General features: G+C 45.6%; 1 protein-coding gene across 1 annotated transcript in view; it reads left to right on the top strand.

The window, feature by feature from the left end:
* CEP135 (centrosomal protein 135) overlaps positions 1–18,826 on the top strand; it is a 434,096-nt gene that overhangs the window by 54,384 nt on the left and 360,886 nt on the right. Inside the window, exon 2 of the mRNA XM_086962622.1 lies at positions 14,248–14,396. Coding sequence (XP_086818748.1) covers positions 14,284–14,396 — 113 coding nt within the window. The 5' untranslated portion in view covers positions 14,248–14,283. The remainder of the gene's footprint in view (positions 1–14,247; positions 14,397–18,826) is intronic.

Here is an 18,826-nt window from a genome sequence, read left to right as displayed (position 1 = left end):
ATCACAGTCAATACGTGTCCCGTGCCAAAAAATCAAAATATCATCGATAAAGCGTTTCCACAGCAATATGTTACTGTGGTATGGGTTATTGATGTCAAAGATGTGGTGCTTTTCAAAATGAGTCATGTAAATACAGGCTAGGCTAGGCTTGGAGCAAAGGTGCTCCCCATAGATGTACCCTGGCTCTGATGGAACAACTGTTGTTTGTATTAAAAAAAGTTCTCTGTCAGAGCCAGGGTCGCACATTCCATTATAAATGCGACTGGAGTAGAGGATGACCAATTAAGAGAGCTTAGAGCTGATTCAACAACTTCCAATGTGGCCCTCTGTGGAATGTTGGTATAGAGTGCCTCCACGTCAAGTGTGATGAGGAGGTTAATGTCTTCTATGTTGGTAAACCCATCTATGATTTGTAAGATGTCAGTGGTGTCTCTCACAAATGAGGGCGTGTCTCTGACCACCGGTTGTAGGAAGTGAGTAGATAAATGTACATTCCAGGGATCGCACCAGCCTATTCCAGGCCTGCACTGTACAATCTACCGTGGAGGGGTCCCGACTTCTTTGGCTCACCGAGGTATAAATGTAACCTGTTGGGACAACAGGAGCCATATAGCCGTCCTCAACAGCCAAGTGCGCCATATAAGGAGGTGGATGAAACCAGTATGCAGCGTAGTGTGCCTGGGCGCAGTCATAATACCTTTCGAAGTTGGGCACTTCGAACCCACCCAGATGAAAAGGAAGCATAAGGGTGTCAAGACTAAGGCGTGCCTGTTTTCCACCCCAAATTAATCGCGTAATTTGGGACCTGAGGGATCTAAAAAAGAAGGTGCTGGGGTTATACGGGATGTTTACAAAAAGGTATAGTAATTTCGGCAGTAGCGTCATTTTAATCAATGCAATGCGGCCTGCCATCGAGAGAGGGAGATGCAGCCACTTAGTAACATTGTCGGTGATTTTGTCTAGTGTAGTGCCATAGTTTGCTTGCATCAGTGCCTCCTTGTCCCTATGAATGTGGATGCCCAGGTATTTCAGGTCACCCACCAGAGGGTAGTCGAGCGGGAACGGGTGTGTATTAGTCGTGAGCGGGAAAATTGCAGATTTGGCCCAGTTTATTTGCACTCCGGCAATGCGCCGACTAGTAGCGGCCTGGTACGATAAATAAGGGAGCGATGGTTATGTTTCTGTCAAAGGGTTGTGGCTAAGGGCTCGATTGCAATAGCAAAGAGGACGGGGGATAAAGGGCAACCTTGGCGGGTTCCCCTCTGGATAGGAAACGGGGTGGACCTGGAACCATTAAGCAACACCGTAGCCGTGGGCTGGTGATAGAGCAATTTCACCCAGTCTAGGAAGCTGAAAGGAATTCCCATGTGTTGTAAGGTGCCAATTAGGTAGTCTCACTCTAGTGAGTCAAAGGACTTTGTGGCGTCAAGGAACACAGCCACGGCGTCGTATTTGGGGCTGAGGTCCTGAAGTACGGCATGGAGGGTACGGAGGTTATGGGAGGTAGCGCGATTGGGCACGAACCCGGCCTGGTCTGGAAGCACCAACCGCTCCATGAGGAGGTTGAGTCGTGTAGCCAACACCTTGGCGAGGATCTTGGTGTCGCAATTTAAAAGGGATAACGGGCGGTAGGAATCACAGTGTGAGGGGTCTTGCCAGGCTTTAGCAGGGAGGTTATGAGGGCAGCACGCATAGTACGGGGCAGACTGCCTTCCTCAAGTGCTGCATAGTACACCTGCTTCAGAATGGGGGCCAGGATGGGAGCAAAGAGTTTGTAAAAGTCAATAGGAAGGCCATCGGACCCTGGAGCTTTACCTGACCTCATGCCCATAATAGCTGCAGTAATTTCATCTAATTCAATGTCTGCATGGAGAAATTTCTGCTGTGCGTCCCCCAGCCATGCTAGCGCGACGTCCTCAAAGTATGTGGGGAGATCCAGTGGGTCTGTTCTATGTGAGGAGTAGAGTGCCTGGTAGTGGTCCCAGAATATGCGAACCTGGTCAGGGAGGTTCCTATGGACGTTGCCAGCCTCATCATGTATTTCCGAAACGTAATTAGCGAATCTAGGAGGTTTGACCGCGTTCGCGAACGCTTTCCCGGGTCTGTCCCCCTCGCCGTATATACGTGCCAGGTATGGACGGCCAAGGAATTTGTTCTCTCTGTCAGCTGCCTGAGTGTACTCCGAGAGTTTAACTCGCATGCGTGCATGGAGTTTGAAATCAGTAGGGCAACGGTCAATGGACCTCTCCAAATCTCTCAGTTCTAGCTCCAAATTATGTAGATCAGTACGTAAGGATTTTAACACCCCGCCTCCTTTGGCTATACACCAGCCTCTGACAGTCACTTTAAAGGCCTCCCAGACGGTTACCATACTGTCAACAGATGAAATATTGCGTTCAAAAAAGTCTCTAATGTCATGTTCCATTTCAGCTCTGAAGGCAGCGTCTCGGAGATGCGCAGGGTTGAGACGCCAGGACAGGTAAGGGGAACTAATCATAGGAATCTGTAATTCTAAAAGGACTGGCGAGTGATCGGAGAATGTGCGCGCCAGGAGGGTTGCGCGCCGCACCCAGGGAGTTAACCCCGCGGAAATGAAGACATAGTCCAAGCGGGCCCATGTGGAGTGTAGGGAAGAATAGTGTGTGCCTTCCCGCAATGTAGGGTGTAAATGACGCCAAGCATCCGTCAAGAGGTTCTCCTCAATTATGTCACGGAGCGTGCGTTGGGTGTTCGTGTAGTGTGCAGGGAGCGGTCTGGATCTATCCTAAGCGGGTCGCAGCGCCGTGTTAAAGTCACCACCCCAAATGACGTGCTTGACGCCTAGTGTTTGGATCTTACCCCATAATGTAAGTAAGGTAGATGGATCATCCACATTGGGGCCATAAAAATTAGCAAACAGAACATCATGTGTGTACAAGCGCCCCCAAACCAGACAAAATCTGCCCTCTCTATCATTTTCAAATCCTGTAGGCTTAAAGGGCACTCCTCTTTTTATCAGAACAGTAACGCCTCTGGCATAGTTGGAATAGGGCGAGAAAGTGCGACTAACAGCCCACCTGGCAGCGAATTGGGTAGTGTGCCCAGGGGCGAGGTGCGTCTCTTGTAGGAGAGCTACATTAATCTCATGCCTATCCAAATACCCCAAAATCTGTCTACGCTTTCTGGGGTCATTGAGGCCTCTGACATTCCAAGAAGTCAATCTGATAGTCTGGCCTGTTTTAGGACTAGTCATTGGAAAAGTGAGCGCATAGGACCGGAAGTGGCGGGCCAGTAGAGGCCGGAGGTCCAATTAAGGAGAGCAATGGGGAAAGCGCCCTGCTTTCCAGGTACCATACAAATATCAATGACATTTCGGAGCAAAAATCACAAATAATCCTCCCCCCACACCCACACTGACAACCCCAACTTGCCAGGAAAAGATCTCCCACCCCTCCGAAACAGTCCGCTGAGTCGTTGCACCCAGACTAAAAAGTCCCAAACTTCAACAAACATGAGGTAACATTGGGGAATGCCCTTCATTGGGGCAACTAGGGGCTCATGTCCGTTTCACTACACCTCCATATTTCACCCGTCTACAACCTCCTGGGTTACAGGTGTCAGACTAACGGGACGGAGGTGGGTGGCCGGGAGTCAGTAAATGCCTGAAAACCATTATGAGTATTATACATCACCAATCAGTGGAAATGCAGCCTGCCCCCAGGGAGACCCACAGTTCCAGCAAAAATCCATGAAGAGGCCTCGTCTCAGGAAGGCTCTGACAGCGGGGAGTGGGATCGCGAACGACGAGGTGCAGCCGCCTCTCGTGAAGACTACCTCCTGTCTCTCTTCAAATACTCCTCGGCCTGCTGGGGCGTCTGAAAAAAAAGCTGTCTGCCACGATGCTGTATCCGCAGTCTGGCAGGGTAGAGCATCACATACTGGATACTGCGTGATTGGAGTTGCTTCTTCACCGCAAAGAATTTGCACCGAGCATCCTGTACCGCCTGGGTGAAGTCAGGATAGAAGGACAAGGTTGTCTTTTCGAACTTAACTTCTCCCTCGCTAGTCGCAGCAAAGTATCGCGGTCGCGATAATTGAGGAATTTCATGATGATCGGACGTGGCGGCGCTCCAGGAGGGGGCTTGGGGGTGCCAGGGAGCGGTGTGCCCTTTCGAGGACCAGTTGCGCTGAAAAAGAGTCTCATCCAAAAAGATCACATAGCACATGCTCCATGTTGTCTTCTAGGCGGCCCATGTTGGTTGTTTCCGCCAGGCCAGTCATACGAACATTGTTCCTTCGGGAGCCGGCTTCCAACTCCTCATTCTTGTCTGCTATTACCTTTAACAGTGTGTCCATATGTGCCACTTGTTGCCGAGTCGAGGTAGCTCCATCCGCAGGTTGGAAACCCTCTGTTCGGCCTCCTTAAGGCGTTCTTCGTGTCCGTCCAGTTTCGCCACAACATTGTCCAACCTTTGATTCATGGAGTCCATTTTGGAGTCGATGGAGGTGAGACTCTGTTGCATGCTGACTAGAAGGGCTTTCCATCCCTCATATTGCGTTTCCGGCGGGTCGTCCTCACCGTGGGTTTTGGAGTTTGCGCCGGATGTCTTGCGCCCGTCAAAGAGCAATTTTGACTGCCGAGGCTCTGTTTTGCCCATCGTGGCAGGCCGTGTGGTACCTGAACTCGGTGAGGTAGGTGAGTGGGGGGGTCCGGCGCGACTCCCTGGCCGCTTTTGCAGGTCCAGATCAGGAAGGTATTCGAGAGGCGTTCTCCCGAGCCAGTGTCCGTGGGTGCTCGTGACCTAGGTGAGTACCAGCTGTTGAGGTGAAGAGAGGGGAGCAAGTCACATTGGGTTGATCCCGGCCGCCCAGCTCGCAGGGGCGTCCCCTATGGCGCCAATCACTCCTCGGTCTTTGCAGCCGTCAGTGGGAACAATGCAATAAATGCCCGCGCTCTGTGCGGAGAGGGGGAGTGTCAATGTCAAGAGGTGTTCAGCCAGGTGAGATAAACGTGTCGCAGCGCAGCTTGCAACTAACAGGTTGATGTAGCTCCCAGTGAGTGGCGTCTGGTCCCTCAAGGAGTGTAGGGGCTCTTTCATGGGCGAGGCATGCAGAGCGGCACAGGTATATCCTTGAGGTGGGCCTCGGGGCCACAGATGCAGTGCACGCGTCACAGCTCGTTGCAAAATGGCGGTTGGAAGACGCGAAGGCTGCGGCAGTTAGTGTAGCGCAGAGGCCGTCTGGTGGTTCACAGCTGCTCGCACTTTGCCGCTACTGCGGTCCGGTTAGTGCATCTGGGCTGAGGATGGGCTAGCGTTGGCGGTGCAGCGCTGTCTTGAAGGTCTGGGTGCAGCGACGCTGAGAGAATGGCGGGTTCGTTGGCGCAGGGCGCTGTAATTACGTCTGTGGCCCACAGGGAGTGCCAGGCTGCAACCAGGGCCCCCGCCGGCCCCCCCGGCCCGGATCGCCCCTCCCGAACTAGGGGGGCACTTCAGGGTTGTTCAGCAGTCGCCACCACCGCGACCGGCGAGGGCAGCCGGTCCCGGCAGGTGGCGGTCGCCAGACACCCCAGGCAGGCACCGCAGCAGAGTCGAGGGGGTCAGCGCACCTGAAATAGAGTCCGTAGCTGTGGGGGAGACTTCACGCCAAATTCACAGTGCGAGGCTCCCCGCAGGCCTTCACCTCCCCGGCCTTGCGTGTTGCACCAGGCCGCCCAAGGACGCAGCGCTCGTGTCCGCTCTTTGCCGCAGCAGTTTCAGATGTCGATACCTGGCCCGTCCGCACTGCTACCGACTCATGAATCGCACCGATCGTGCAGCGAGTCTTGATGTTGGTTCCGGTGATGTTTGCAGCCCGTACTTGGAGGCAGGATGAGGGTTATGTCGATATTAATTCCCGGCAAGACGAGAGCTCTACGTTAGAGCGGCCATCACGGACTAGCGCCAGCTAGCGCCCCCCCACCGGTTGTAGGAAGTGGTCGCAGAAGATCGAAAGGGGTTCCAAAACAGAGCCTATCCCTGACACGATAGGGCGACCCGGGACTGGGGTCACTCCCTTGTGTATTTTCGGCAGGGTATAGAAGTAAGGGACCCTTGGTTCTTTGGCAATCAGGAAATCTGCTTCTTTACGGCTGATCCAGCCATTGGATTAAGCCTCATAGACTGATGAGGAGATCTTGACGGCCAACCGGGGTGTGGGATCAGTAGAGATTGGTGTATAGTATCTTCCATTGGTGAGTTGGCGAGTGCATTCAGAATCCTAATCAGTGGTTGATTGAACAACTGTTGCACCGCCCTTTTCAGCCTGTTTAATAGTGATGGTTGAGTCATCCACGAAGGACCTGATTGTGTCTTTCTCTGAATTAGATAGGTTGTGAAAAGGTGTGCGCATTCGGGGTTGATCTAGCTCTTTCAGGACAGCTTGTTCAAAAACTAGTACCTCAACTGGCACCATGTTGTCGTATGGTGTGAAGGTCGATGGATTCCTTAGACCGGAATCATCTTGTTCAATGGAGGGGGTGTCTTAGAAGTAAGCTTTCAAGCGTATGGTACGAAACCAATTGTGTATTTCACAATGTGTTTTGAACCGGTCAATTTTAGGCGTAGGTACAAAACCAAGGCCCTTCTGCAGGACTGATTTCTCAGATTCAGAGAGGGTGCGGTGTGAAAGGTTGACCAGAAGGTTTTCCTGCCCTGGGTCTTGCTCCTGGTGTCCATTCCGGTTGTCTGGTCCTGCCATTGGACCTGTTTTTTTGTATTTCTTCTGTTGCGCCCTCTTGTTATTATGCGTGTCATGTCAAAACAAGGCACGCCTTAACAAAACCAAAAGGCTGACCATAAATGTCAGATCTATTGACTTTGCCAGTGCTTGTTTATTTTCATGGTTCCCATGATCTTATTGAAACTGGTTACACTGATTTTTCATTCTGAATATTTTACAAAGTGATGCTTCAAAGAATTGTACCTAAACTTCACAGTCATTTAGCAAAATGTTTTTTCCCTAGTTTCATTTGTTTGTGAACATTTTCTTTTGAAAGCAAAGAATCAACAATCTTGCTTTCAAGCTTCTGCAAATATTTGCATCTAATCAGAGAGCATTCTGGGAGTATTATACATAGCCTCATATTGTTGAACTTTGCAAACATGTGTACACATTTTTATACTGGAACCACTGTCAGTTGTTCAGTCCAAGCTTACAACATTTCCTTAGAGTGCTCACCCTAATAATGAAGGCTTTGTATGAATGAATGGTAAATACAAGTTCCACTAACATTAGTTAATGGACACAAATATTACCTTATCAGCAGACATTTGGCTTCACTGATCCATAATGTGTTACTGTAAACTGGCAGCCAAAGGGTTTGTGCTGTGAGAGGTTGGGACGGGATACAGGAATTCCACCCCCCTGCACATTAGCTAATCAAATTTCCAGATTCTCCTATGCCCCATAAATCTGATGAAAAAATGTACAGATGAAACAGAAACGGGTACACATGAGAAGTCTCAAGCATGGTGTTAACTGTATAGACTGGGAATAACCTTTAAAAATATACATTAGCCTTTGGAGTTGAAAGTTAGCCTTTTCCTCTCCCAGCAGTACTTATGTGACTAACTGTGCTGTAGTCCTTCTAGTCTTTAAAGGACATAGATTTGACCTATTAAACTTTGCTAGAAGAAATACCTCTGAATCGCCTTAAATAAGATAATGTATGAGACAGCAACTTTTCAGAAGCCTGTCCGTCTTTACCTACTGTTCCATGAACGACCACTATCCTTGTTGCAAAGGATGGGTGGAAAATTAATTTTCTGCTCTATTTAATGTCTTGCTCCCTGCAGTGCCAGGTCTGGGTTTTACTCTTGAGTTTAGTCAAATTTCATTTTGTTATTGCTGAAATCCACTACTAGTCCTATGCCTTCCTGTGAAATACTCATTTCTATATCACCTTTCTATTTTCTCAGTGAATTCTTTACCGTTTTAGATTTTCTAATATATCTCCATACTTTAAATCACCCAGATTTTGATTACTTTTTTAGACTATCACTGTTGTATCATTTTTTCTCTTCTTCCGGATCGACATACAGTAGAGGATGGTGCCTCTTGAGTGGAGCAGACCGTTTTTCCTCACCACGCTCTGAGCCCTCTCTGTATTTTCCTCTTCGCATACATATTTTTATGATATTTGGCTACAGATTATCTGACTTCATAAGGCTCCCTTGAGAAAGTGACTGTAATAGATTTCTCCTTATCTAGCTCAAAGTGTGTTCATTGGAACTAGTCTCACTAAAAGATGTTTGTAAGAAATGTTTTACAAAAGGTAACAAAATCTCACCATTGCCAGTTGAAAAGGGTGACTCCTGAAACCTCCTGATAAGGGTCATTATTGTACAGCTATCCCTTCTGCTTAACTGTAACACTTTTTTGCCAGTATGTTAAAATGTCAGCTAATTTTTATTTCTACAAACTTTGTATCCTGTGTTATAACTGGTTTATGTGACGTATCTCTCTTTCTTCGGTACCACTAAAAACCCTTGAGTATGAGAGCCCTGGAGAAATGTTGAGTTTGGAGAGGGTGGGCAACACGCTTTTTAAATTTTGCTGGGAGTTGCATGGGCTTTCCTTTTATTTATTTTCCACACACATAATTGCATTTTGTTATGTTAAACAGACAATATTACTGGAGAACGATGTCCATCTTGGAAACTTCTATATTAGTATGCAAACTAAAACTCATTAACATATTGAGTATATCAGACTTCAGCTTAAAGTGTGCCATGTCATAGATTGGTAATAACCAACGACAAAAGTTCAATTATGTGAGTGTAAAACCCCACCCACCCAGATCCCAACCCAAACTAACAACCTTTAACGCCATCAATATAAAAAGGGGGGATATCGGGAGCGCCCTAGTGGCTGTTGTGCAATATATGTATGAACCTGCCGGGCACAGGTGATAATGGGCCCAACACACTTGTGGTTACTAGGGTATGATCATTCCTGGACCATTGGGTACCTGCTCATTTGGAACCTGCCGGCTCCCCATGCTCCATAGTTTGTGCTTTAAGGCTTTCTAATAACATGTCACATTCCATAGAGACTGGGGATTTGCGGAGTCCCCTTCGTTCTTTCCCCCTTAAGGGCTACACTTTCATCTGGACCCCACTGGCATATGTCTTTCTGCCAGTCTGTTAATCTTGGGGCTTTGGGGACTTCCAGCATCTGGTGAGAAGGCACTTAGCCAGTAGTAGTGACAAGTTTGCAATCCTTGCCCCTTCCCTGGAACCCCTAGACCACACGGGTAACCCCAGTATACAACATTCTATAGTGTCCCATCGGGTCTGGCCTGTGACCCCATCCAGTGCTTTTATTATTCCTGTCCAGTATTCTGATAATTGTGGGCAGGCGCCCAGCATGTGAAGTAAGTCAGTCCCCTCCACCCGGCAACGGGGACATATTGAAGGTGCTGTTGGGTATATCAGGTTAATTTTATATTGTGTTAAGTATGCCTCTTGTAAAATGGCTCGAATTACGAGACACCTTCTTGGGGTACTCCAGCAGCCTCGCCCATTCCTTGTCAAATAGTGCCCTCCCTAAGTCTGTCTCCCACTTCTCTCTTAGTTTTGTAAGTGATATCATGAGATGGAAACAGAGCCCTTTATAGAGCCAACGCACCAAGTGCCGACCTTGTCCCATTGTGTACAATGCTCTTAATGCCAATGCCAGTGGCTTGTGATCATACGCTGCCCAGTATCTACTCACATGCCGCATGTGTTAGGAGAAGGGTGTCTGGGAGGTTGTGTGTGTGTGAAATCTTCATGTGTGATGAGTGTTTTCAGCAAACTTGTCCCCCATTGTGCTGACCCCTTTGTGTTCCCAGGGTTTAAGCCTCCTACTCGTTAGTGTGCCTGAGGCATTGGGGAGGCCACTTCGAGGGATGTTGGGGGCATCTTTGAACCGAGGAATACCTCAGCGCCATCTTCTAGTATTTTTTGTTGTTGTTTTTAAATGTGTTTTTATTGTTGCATCATAATACTTGGGTACATAGAGAATCAACTGCTGGCGTGGCTTCAACATTCAGCCACGGTCAGCCATGCGCGCAACTTTTCTGTGAGCAAACTAATGAATCTATGACATTTCTTCTGTGAAACAGTACAGATTGGCTTGATACAGTCTCAGGCTGGGATCCTATTATCGTGCTCCATAAGGGAGAAGGGTGGATACTAGAGGATACAGGAATGCCCGCCTTGATGGCGTAGTGTCAGAGTCTGTACAGTTCTTATGATTGTATTGCTGGTAACTGGGGAAACACAACTGGGGAGGGGAGCATATAGGCGTTAGCAGGTGCACGGTAGAAGAGGAGCAGGTGTCGGATGTCGGGAGACAAAGGGTTCCCTCAAAGTGCGTCTATATCAGGGCAGTGTAGTCAGAGAGCGGGGGCATTCCATGTTAGAGCCTAGTGGGATTACAGTGTGGGGTCAGGGCCTCGGACTGGAGCTATATGTTCACTCGGGAGAGGGAGTGGGGGTGAGGGGGGGGCGTAGGTGGGTCTTCTGTGCGCAGGGACTGCCGGAAGCTGTGTAGGAGCATGGCCCATTCCATGGAAATGGGATGTTTACGCGCGCCCTTGGCCTCTTCCTCCCTAAGGGCGTCTTCCTCCGCTGCCGCCCACTTACAAACTGCTCCTGTCCAGGCTGCTATAGGGGGACCCTCCGGGGATCGCCAATGCATAGCTATGCATCTGTTTGCCAGCAGCAGCGCTGCGCCATCTTCTAGTATGACATCGCCATGTGTAATTGCAGCGTATGTGTGGGTAGAAAAAGGGTACCCTGGCACAGCAAGTGGTTAAGCTGGCGGCATTCTAATTGCACCTCAGTAAGATTGATTTATTTCTCTGGCACATTGTTTCATACTCCTGTAGCATTTACCCCTGGCTTTGAGTCGGGATTATCAAGAGGTGCAGACAAACTTAATCTCATTGCAACCTCTTGATGGTCTTTGTCTGAAGCATTTTTATCACACTTACTTCCTGAATTTTTGTACAATTTTAATTTTGCACTTTTTCTATCTACAATTCTTTGTCCAAGGCTGAGAAGCTTTTACTGTCACACGCAAAGACACCAGGTGTTTGTAGCAGAGCAATCCACATTAATGAACACTCCACTAAGATTCCTTGGTTGATACGCTACATTCTGAGCTTGCCAATATTGTTTCCTGTGTGGTAGGGTCCTCTACACAAGCTTTGTTGCCTCAAGCACACTGGTAATATATTTACTCATGTTGCTAGTACTCCTGTTGGAAGGATTTAGAAGAGACCATTCATAATAGATTGCATCACTCCATGTGTCCAAACACTCTGCTCGCCCATTCTTCTTCCCATTTTAGGTAATCCTAGCACCCTAGTCAAGAATCTTGGACTTTGACAGAGAACCCCATTGACAGAGGCTTTGACTTCTCCGTTAATGTGGTGTGTCCTGAGCCATCAAACAGCAGCTAGCCAGCTCTAATTATGCTCTATGTGACGGAATCCTATATTCAGCGTCTTTTTGGAGATAGATGCCGCCAGTTCTGCAGAGCTCTTTGGCTATGGATGCTGTATGTACAGAATACCTGAGAATGAACTCCAGCTTCAACTGTTTAGTTTTCTTCAGTTCAAGCAAGCTAAGGTTGCCAGAATATTTTTTTAAGAGGTCTACTTGCTTCCCCTTACTTACAAGAATAATTCGTGTATGCTTCTTATCTGGAGGTCGTAGTGTTCCAAACAATTTGGAATTGCAAAATGTAGAAGTAATTGTTAGGCACTCTGTTAAGCAAGTTCGCAATGGTCTGTGAGACTCAAATGCACAGAGGCAATTCTTGTATCGGTATTGTTGCTGTTCTTGGAAACACAAGAACCAAGTACTGCTGTGGGCTCCTAAATTACCAAGTACTTCCTGTTAGCAGGGTCAAACAGTCAAGGCTTCCTCTTGGAGGGTGGTGGGGGTGAGGGGTCAGAAAAACTAGCGCAGTTAATGCATTTCATAGATAATAAATAAAACATCCAAACAGTGTATGCTTTCAACAAAGGATACAAGGCTTTCACTACTATTAAGCACATATGCACACTAACTTTAATAAGCTATATGTCAAATAATCTGTGGGTTGTCCTAGTAAATATGCAATAGCCTTTCTTGCCCAACAGGAGTTGAAGGGTTTGTATTGGAAATCAGGGTTACAATTCCAATTGACCTTAAACTAGCATAGCCAAGACCAGTACCTACTTTCGGGGCATGGTGGTGCGTGTGTATTGTCAGATGGGTTGCCCTTTGGTGTTTGTTACTGCAACATGCATGCCCCCAAGTAGCACAAAGTGGTGCTTCCCAGGAGCTGCACCGTCTTAAAAAGGAATTGCAGAGTGCCGAGGAGACTCAGTGCCTTTTCTGCAGCTCATGGCCATCTTATCGAAGTGCCATCTTACAGATGCAGCTTGTGCATGGATGCAGAGGTCTCAACACTGTTGGGCTACTACACGGTCTGCCACTTGCAGGGGCAAATAGCAGCCTTTCATTTCTGCTAGATGTAGTTGGAGAGTCTTCACCCTCCAGCTGCAGGGTCACTGTTGTTTGGGTTGCTCGGATCTTCAGAATGGTCTGGGCAGTGTAGCAGGGGAGTCTTCTCTTGGCAGTATGAACATACTGGATTTCTGACTGTGTAGAAATAGGTTCTAAGCACACATGCCAACATAGCTCCTCTTCAGCAGTGTAGAGCATCTCTTCAGCCCTTGCGATGTGGTCCTTATCCCTCGAAGGAAAATGGACAGTATGTTTGTCCCTGGTCTTGTCCTTTCTCCACACCATTGTGCAGATCTTCTTCAAGGAAAACACTGAATATTGTATATTCAGCTACCGCATGTCCCACTATCCAGTAAATTTCAAGTTTGCCCCAAGTTTAAGGGGGTGTTTTGCTGCAAAGTGAATTTCTATTTAGTTGACTACAGTACCATGGCAACCATTTTAGGCTGAACGAGCCATCTTTCTTTTGTTGATTCATGGCACACAAGTTCTGTTCTCATCACAAAGTATAGGATATAGGACGGGGTGCTGGTAACCCATGCCTTCCTGCAAAGGGACTACCCCAAGCCCTGTTTTAAGGCCACAGTCAGTGTACAAGTGTTTTCTCTTTCCAGGTCACGTCTTGACCTGTTGGAACTATTCAAGTTTAGCCATGTGAAACAAAGGTTTCTTTCTGAGAATGATGATACAAGGCTAGACAGTACACTTTGTTTTACTAAACATTCAAAAGGGAGCAGGGAATCTAAAGAGTAGCGAAGGGGTGAAAACAGAGAGAGGGGCGGTAGCTAGCGCTGGCTAACTCTGACCGTTTAGATATCCCACAACTGTAGGGGCTGACTCCAACATGGATACTCTTCCTTTCATGCACTCCTGCACACTCACATTCACGTTACTTACAGGCAGAGGGAATGAGGGGCCAGCTCTAACCTAGTACACACATTAATCATGAAGAGCCAGTTGGCAATCTCGTACCTGGAGGGGAGGAAAAAGTTGTATGCCACTGCTCCCAACATTTGTTAATGTCGTTGTCTCATCAGGAGATGCATAACAAAAGTCTCCTGCTCCAGAAAACATACCAGGTCATCCAGAACGTTAAATATAGAAGCAAGGTGTTGCATGGACACTATGCCAAGGGTTTTGGACCATACCCACTGAAACATTGCAGTCTTTCTGAATGTGACTTTTTTTGAATCCGCTAGAGATGCTGTACAACAACTGTGACTTTTTTGTTTAAAAAGAAAAAAAATCTAAATATTTGATGTCTATTGCCAAGCCGGTTATAGAGCTGAATGAGGGGGGCACATATTTTGAGATCTGTCTGTAAATTTGAAGTCTGCATATTCGAATCCTTTTGCTGCTTGCTCATAAATTCATTATCATTACATTGGGTTCTAGCAACATGTATTATTTACAGTATTGAAAGAGTGAAACTGCCATGGCAAACAGTGCCTCAATAGCCACATTATTACCAGTTATCTATCTTCCGTGTGTCTACTTTCATCTAATTTATGTTACACCCCCAAAATGTCATTGAGTTTGACAGACTTTCCCTAACCTTGGGTGATCTCTAACATTGTCAATTTTAATCTACTCCAGACTGAATTGATTAGCTATTGCAATAGAAACTGGGGGAAAGTCTCCTAACATTTAAATACCTTTGAATTGTGTGCATTCTCTAATCTCGCATGTAGGTGATCTCTCAATTGTGATTTCCTTTTTTCAGGCATCGACCAGTGACTACATCTGCTGTATTTCCACAATGAGCACAGCTGCAGAAAGAAAGTACATTAATCTCAGGAAGCGACTTGACCAGCTTGGCTACAGGCAGCCCCTGGGGATTGAGTCATTGCCCCTCGTTGAAAAACTATTCAGGTATCAAACATGAAAATTGCCCAAATATATAATTTGCAATATTGATACATAAACTATTTCCTGGTTCTCCTGCAGTAAGTTTTATTTCGCTTTGTACATTAAGATTTCCAGTCCAAATTCTGAAAAGATACCAAAAAGTATTATAAATTCAGCGTCATGATGTAGATTATGGTGGTGTAGAGTCAGTATAAACCCTTTTGTGTCATGATTCCTGGGCGGCGCTGCATTCTTTGGTGCCTTGGGCTCTAAGGGGGGCCGAATCAAGGTCTTTTTCAGTCATTAGTCTCATGGATCTACTTTCTAACTGTAGAGTCGTCCACACCTCCAGCTCTCGCTTGTAGAAGGTTCTTTCCTGGGCAATGTTACAGTGAACAATTGTGTCCATGCGAAATAAGTAGTAGAGTACTATGACCTATTATCTCAAGCCTGCACCTCCACCGCGGGTGTTAACCAGGAAATAATAATAATAAAAGAGATGTAAGAAAGTTCACTTTTATCTTCCAAAGGGTGCCCTAGCGCCAAGGAGTCCTGAGATAGAGGGGAAAAAAGAGTACAAATAATTAAAACTAGAAATAATCAGGTTTTAATGGCTTTATGAAACACAAGATGTGAAAATATGAAACTAATATCCATAGGAAGGGAATTCCAGTGTTTTGCAGCCAGATGATAAAAGGAACAACAACGAATCAGAGCACCGAATATTATGGTGATGTGCATAAGGCTTCCCTTTGAGGAACACAGGGACCTAAAAAGAATTGTTATCATAGAGGTGAAAAAGAGGGTAACTGGGGCCCTGCCGCTAGAAAGTACAGTGGAACAACAAAAAGTGATGAGTGCAGTGCTTGAATTAATATTAGTAAAACAAATGAGTGTCCCTAAAGGTCAGGATGAATCCTGTTTCTGCCTGAGTTATTCACAACAACAGTGTCTCCTACATTTGAGGCCTAACCTGCAACAGTCAGTGCTATTAAAATATTGATCCCACCAAAAGATGACTTACTCTTATGCAAACAGGGTAACAACAAGATTTAGACAAATATGAACATATTAAAATTGTCCAACAAAAGACTTTCAGTAAGGAATGTATACTTTATTCGGCCAATGCCGCACAGCATAAAATGTAAAAAAATAATATAAAAACAATGTAGCAGCATCAAAATATTGCACAATTTTATCAGCAAGACATTTTAAGAATATATTAAAAAAGGTTAAAAATTGCTCCAGAGAACAAATATAAAGTGTCGACGCGTTTCGGTGTCTCTGATGACCACCTTCTTCAGGACTGTATTCTCTACAAAGAGACACATAATTACTATCAAATACAGGAGATTGTTATAACATTACAATTTCAACAATTGTGTGCTGCATCTAACAGTAACTTTACATTCTTCTCTTTTTTGTATACATTGTCGCCAAGTCTTGATTACATACATTTGATTCAAGCGTTTTTGGATTACATTAGTAAGTCTGGTTGTTGTTATCCTATTTCATCTTTTCAGTTCATGTGGACATCAAATTAGGGGGAGGGGAGTGGAGGGGGGGAGCGGTTCTTACCTCTACTCAACCTACTGATTGTTGCAACCTTCAGTGTACATCTGGGGCACGGGTCTTACTATTGACTGCCGCAAAACCGTTTTGTTGTCACACTGTGAAGTCGCAGTGCGCTGGAATGGGAAAGGGTCTTATTTACAAATAAGAAAGGAAGGCTCACTTAATATTCACTGTCCTTATAACTTTAAATTAGTATGGGGGGTGTATCTTTGTCAATTGGCCCTCTTTATTTCAATCTGGTCTCGTACATTCAATTGTCTCTATACCTATTCTTCAATGTAGGTATATTGGAACATAAACCACACGTATCTATGGAAAAATCATTTTTATTTAGGGGCACAATTGTTTCCCTACACCACTGTTATGCATCACTTAGCATTACCTTACTTATGTTGCTGCTATCTGACAGGGAGGCAAGTCGCATACCTTTGATTTCGGTCCTATGTGTTGCCCTCTGCCAGACAGGAGCCACCGATTATTCTTGACAAAATGGATCTAGATGGAATATGGAATTGTGTTTACCAAATGGGCCCTTATTGGTAATTTCTGCCACCAAGATTCGTTATATGCGTTGCTAGCACTCACCTATATCATGATAGGGATTTATCGCTGTAGCCGGGTATTCTCAACTTTTCTTCCTCGGCACATTAAAGGTAGAGGTTGGCCTTCTATCCTCCGCGATCTCTAAAATGTAAGGATAATACACCAAGTTTCTATTCTATATTACGTTGATCGTGTTCTCTGTTGTATTAGATGATTGCTACACAGCAGATCTACGAATGCTAACAAAGCGGGATCGGGTTTTATAAACCCCTATCTTACAGTAAAAGTCCTCTGTTCTTTAACATTACTTAGTGCTGTTATTTTTATCAGGACAAGGCGCTCGCTCATTTGATTACGCGCCTTCGAGATTTACAACTAATCGTTTATGTTATCGCTACATCTCGCTGCCTTGTATCAAGGCAGCGTAATCTAATTTAAAGATATAAGGACAGTGAATATTAAGTGAGCCTTCCTTTCTTATTTGTAAATAAGACCCTTTCCCATTCCAGCGCACTGCGACTTCACAGTGTGACAACAAAACTGTTTTGCGGCAGTCAATAGTAAGACCCGTGCCCCAGATGTACACTGAAGGTTGCAACAATCAGTAGGTTGTGTAGAGGTAAGAACTGCTCCCCCACTCCCCTCCCCTAATTTGATCTCCACATGAACTGAAAAGATGAAATAGGATAACAACAACCAGACTTACTAATGTAATCCAAAAACGCTTGAATCAAATGTATGTAATCAAGACTTGGCGACAATGTATACAAAAAAGAGAAGCATGTAAAGTTACTGTAAGATGCAGCACACAATTGTTGAAATTGTTATGTTATAACAATCTCCTGTATTTGGTAGTAATTATGTGTCTCTTTGTAGAGAATATAGTCCCGAAGAAGGTGGTCATCAGAGACACCGAAACGCGTCGACACTTTATATTTGTTCTCTGGAGCGATTTTTAACCTTTTTTAATATATTCTTAAAATGTCTTGCTGATAAAATTGTGCAATATTTTGATGCTGCTACATTGTTTTTATATCATTTTTTTTACATTTTATGCTGTGCGGCATTGGCCGAATAAAGTATACATTCATTACTGAAAGTCTTTTGTTGGACAATTTTAATATGTTCATATTTGTCGAAATCTTGTTGTTACCCTGTTTGCATAAGAGTAAGTCATCTTTTGTTGGGATCAATATTTTAATAGCACTGACTGTTGCAGGTTAGGCCTCAAATGTAGGAGTAAAGTAGACACTGTTGTTGTGAATAACTCGGGCAGAAACAGGATTTATCCTGACCTTTAGGGACACTCATTTGTTTTACAGCTATCTCCCCTAGTCCCTTATGTGCTGACCCAGGGGGCCTCCTACTGTTTACACTTGAATTAATATTAGCCACTCGTCATTACTAGGGGTCACATCCCAGTCCATCCTTTAACCCCACCATGCCAACTCAGACCGGAACCAGTCATATGCATATCATCCTTGGTCCTGCTCTATTAGGATCAGACCAGGTCCCCTCCAAACTTGAGCACATGCAACCCAGATGTATTCGGCTTATTTGGGCCTCTATAGTATCGCCAGCCTCGTTCCAGTGGCACAGTGAGTATGGGTCCCATGTCTGGACGTACGTCTTGCTCCTAGAGCATCAAACTGAGGAGCTCAAAAAAGTGATGGGTGGACTGCTTGAAATCAGCTCAGCCACTGGCGGGTATTATCCCAATTGATCACTTTTGTAAAAAATGTTTGCCGTCCTTGCCACTTAAACGGGAGCCAGCCATATGCAAATCAACCTTTTCCTGCTCCAATAGAAACTGTCCTGCACAAACGTCCAGGCCAAGTCCTCTCTGAAGCAGAACACAAGCAGCCCCAGACCGGCTTCAGCCTATTTGGGCCTCTACAGTTTGCCACAAGTTGGTTTCAGTACTACGGTGAGCATAGGACCCATGTCTAGGCATACCTGTTGCACTGAACACAAAAATGTGATGGAGGGAATGCTTTAGTTGATCTCAGCCACTGGGAATTTGGCACAGCCCATCGTTATTTGACCCACCATGGCACCTTAGACACAAACAAATTCGATGGCAGATAGATAGGGCGTTAAAAATGTCTCTCTTGACCATCAGAAGCTAGGGAAGATTTTTTTTATCAGAAAGATAGAGGAAGTACGAGTGGAGAGACCAAAAATGAGCCTTGCTACTGCATTTTTAATCATGTAGGTGTTGTAGTATTACACATCAGGTCACGATATAAAGAATTGCATTAGTCCAAATGAGAGGTATATTAGATTGGTTAATTGCTTTCCAATGAGTGAGAAGATGTTGCCAATCAACATTTCTT

Source organism: Lissotriton vulgaris, chromosome 3_1 (assembly GCF_964263255.1).
Source record: "Lissotriton vulgaris chromosome 3_1, aLisVul1.2, whole genome shotgun sequence".
Classification (NCBI taxonomy): domain Eukaryota; kingdom Metazoa; phylum Chordata; class Amphibia; order Caudata; family Salamandridae; genus Lissotriton; species Lissotriton vulgaris.
Note: the sequence above shows the minus strand (reverse complement) of the source record. Positions and strands in the feature narration are given on the sequence as shown.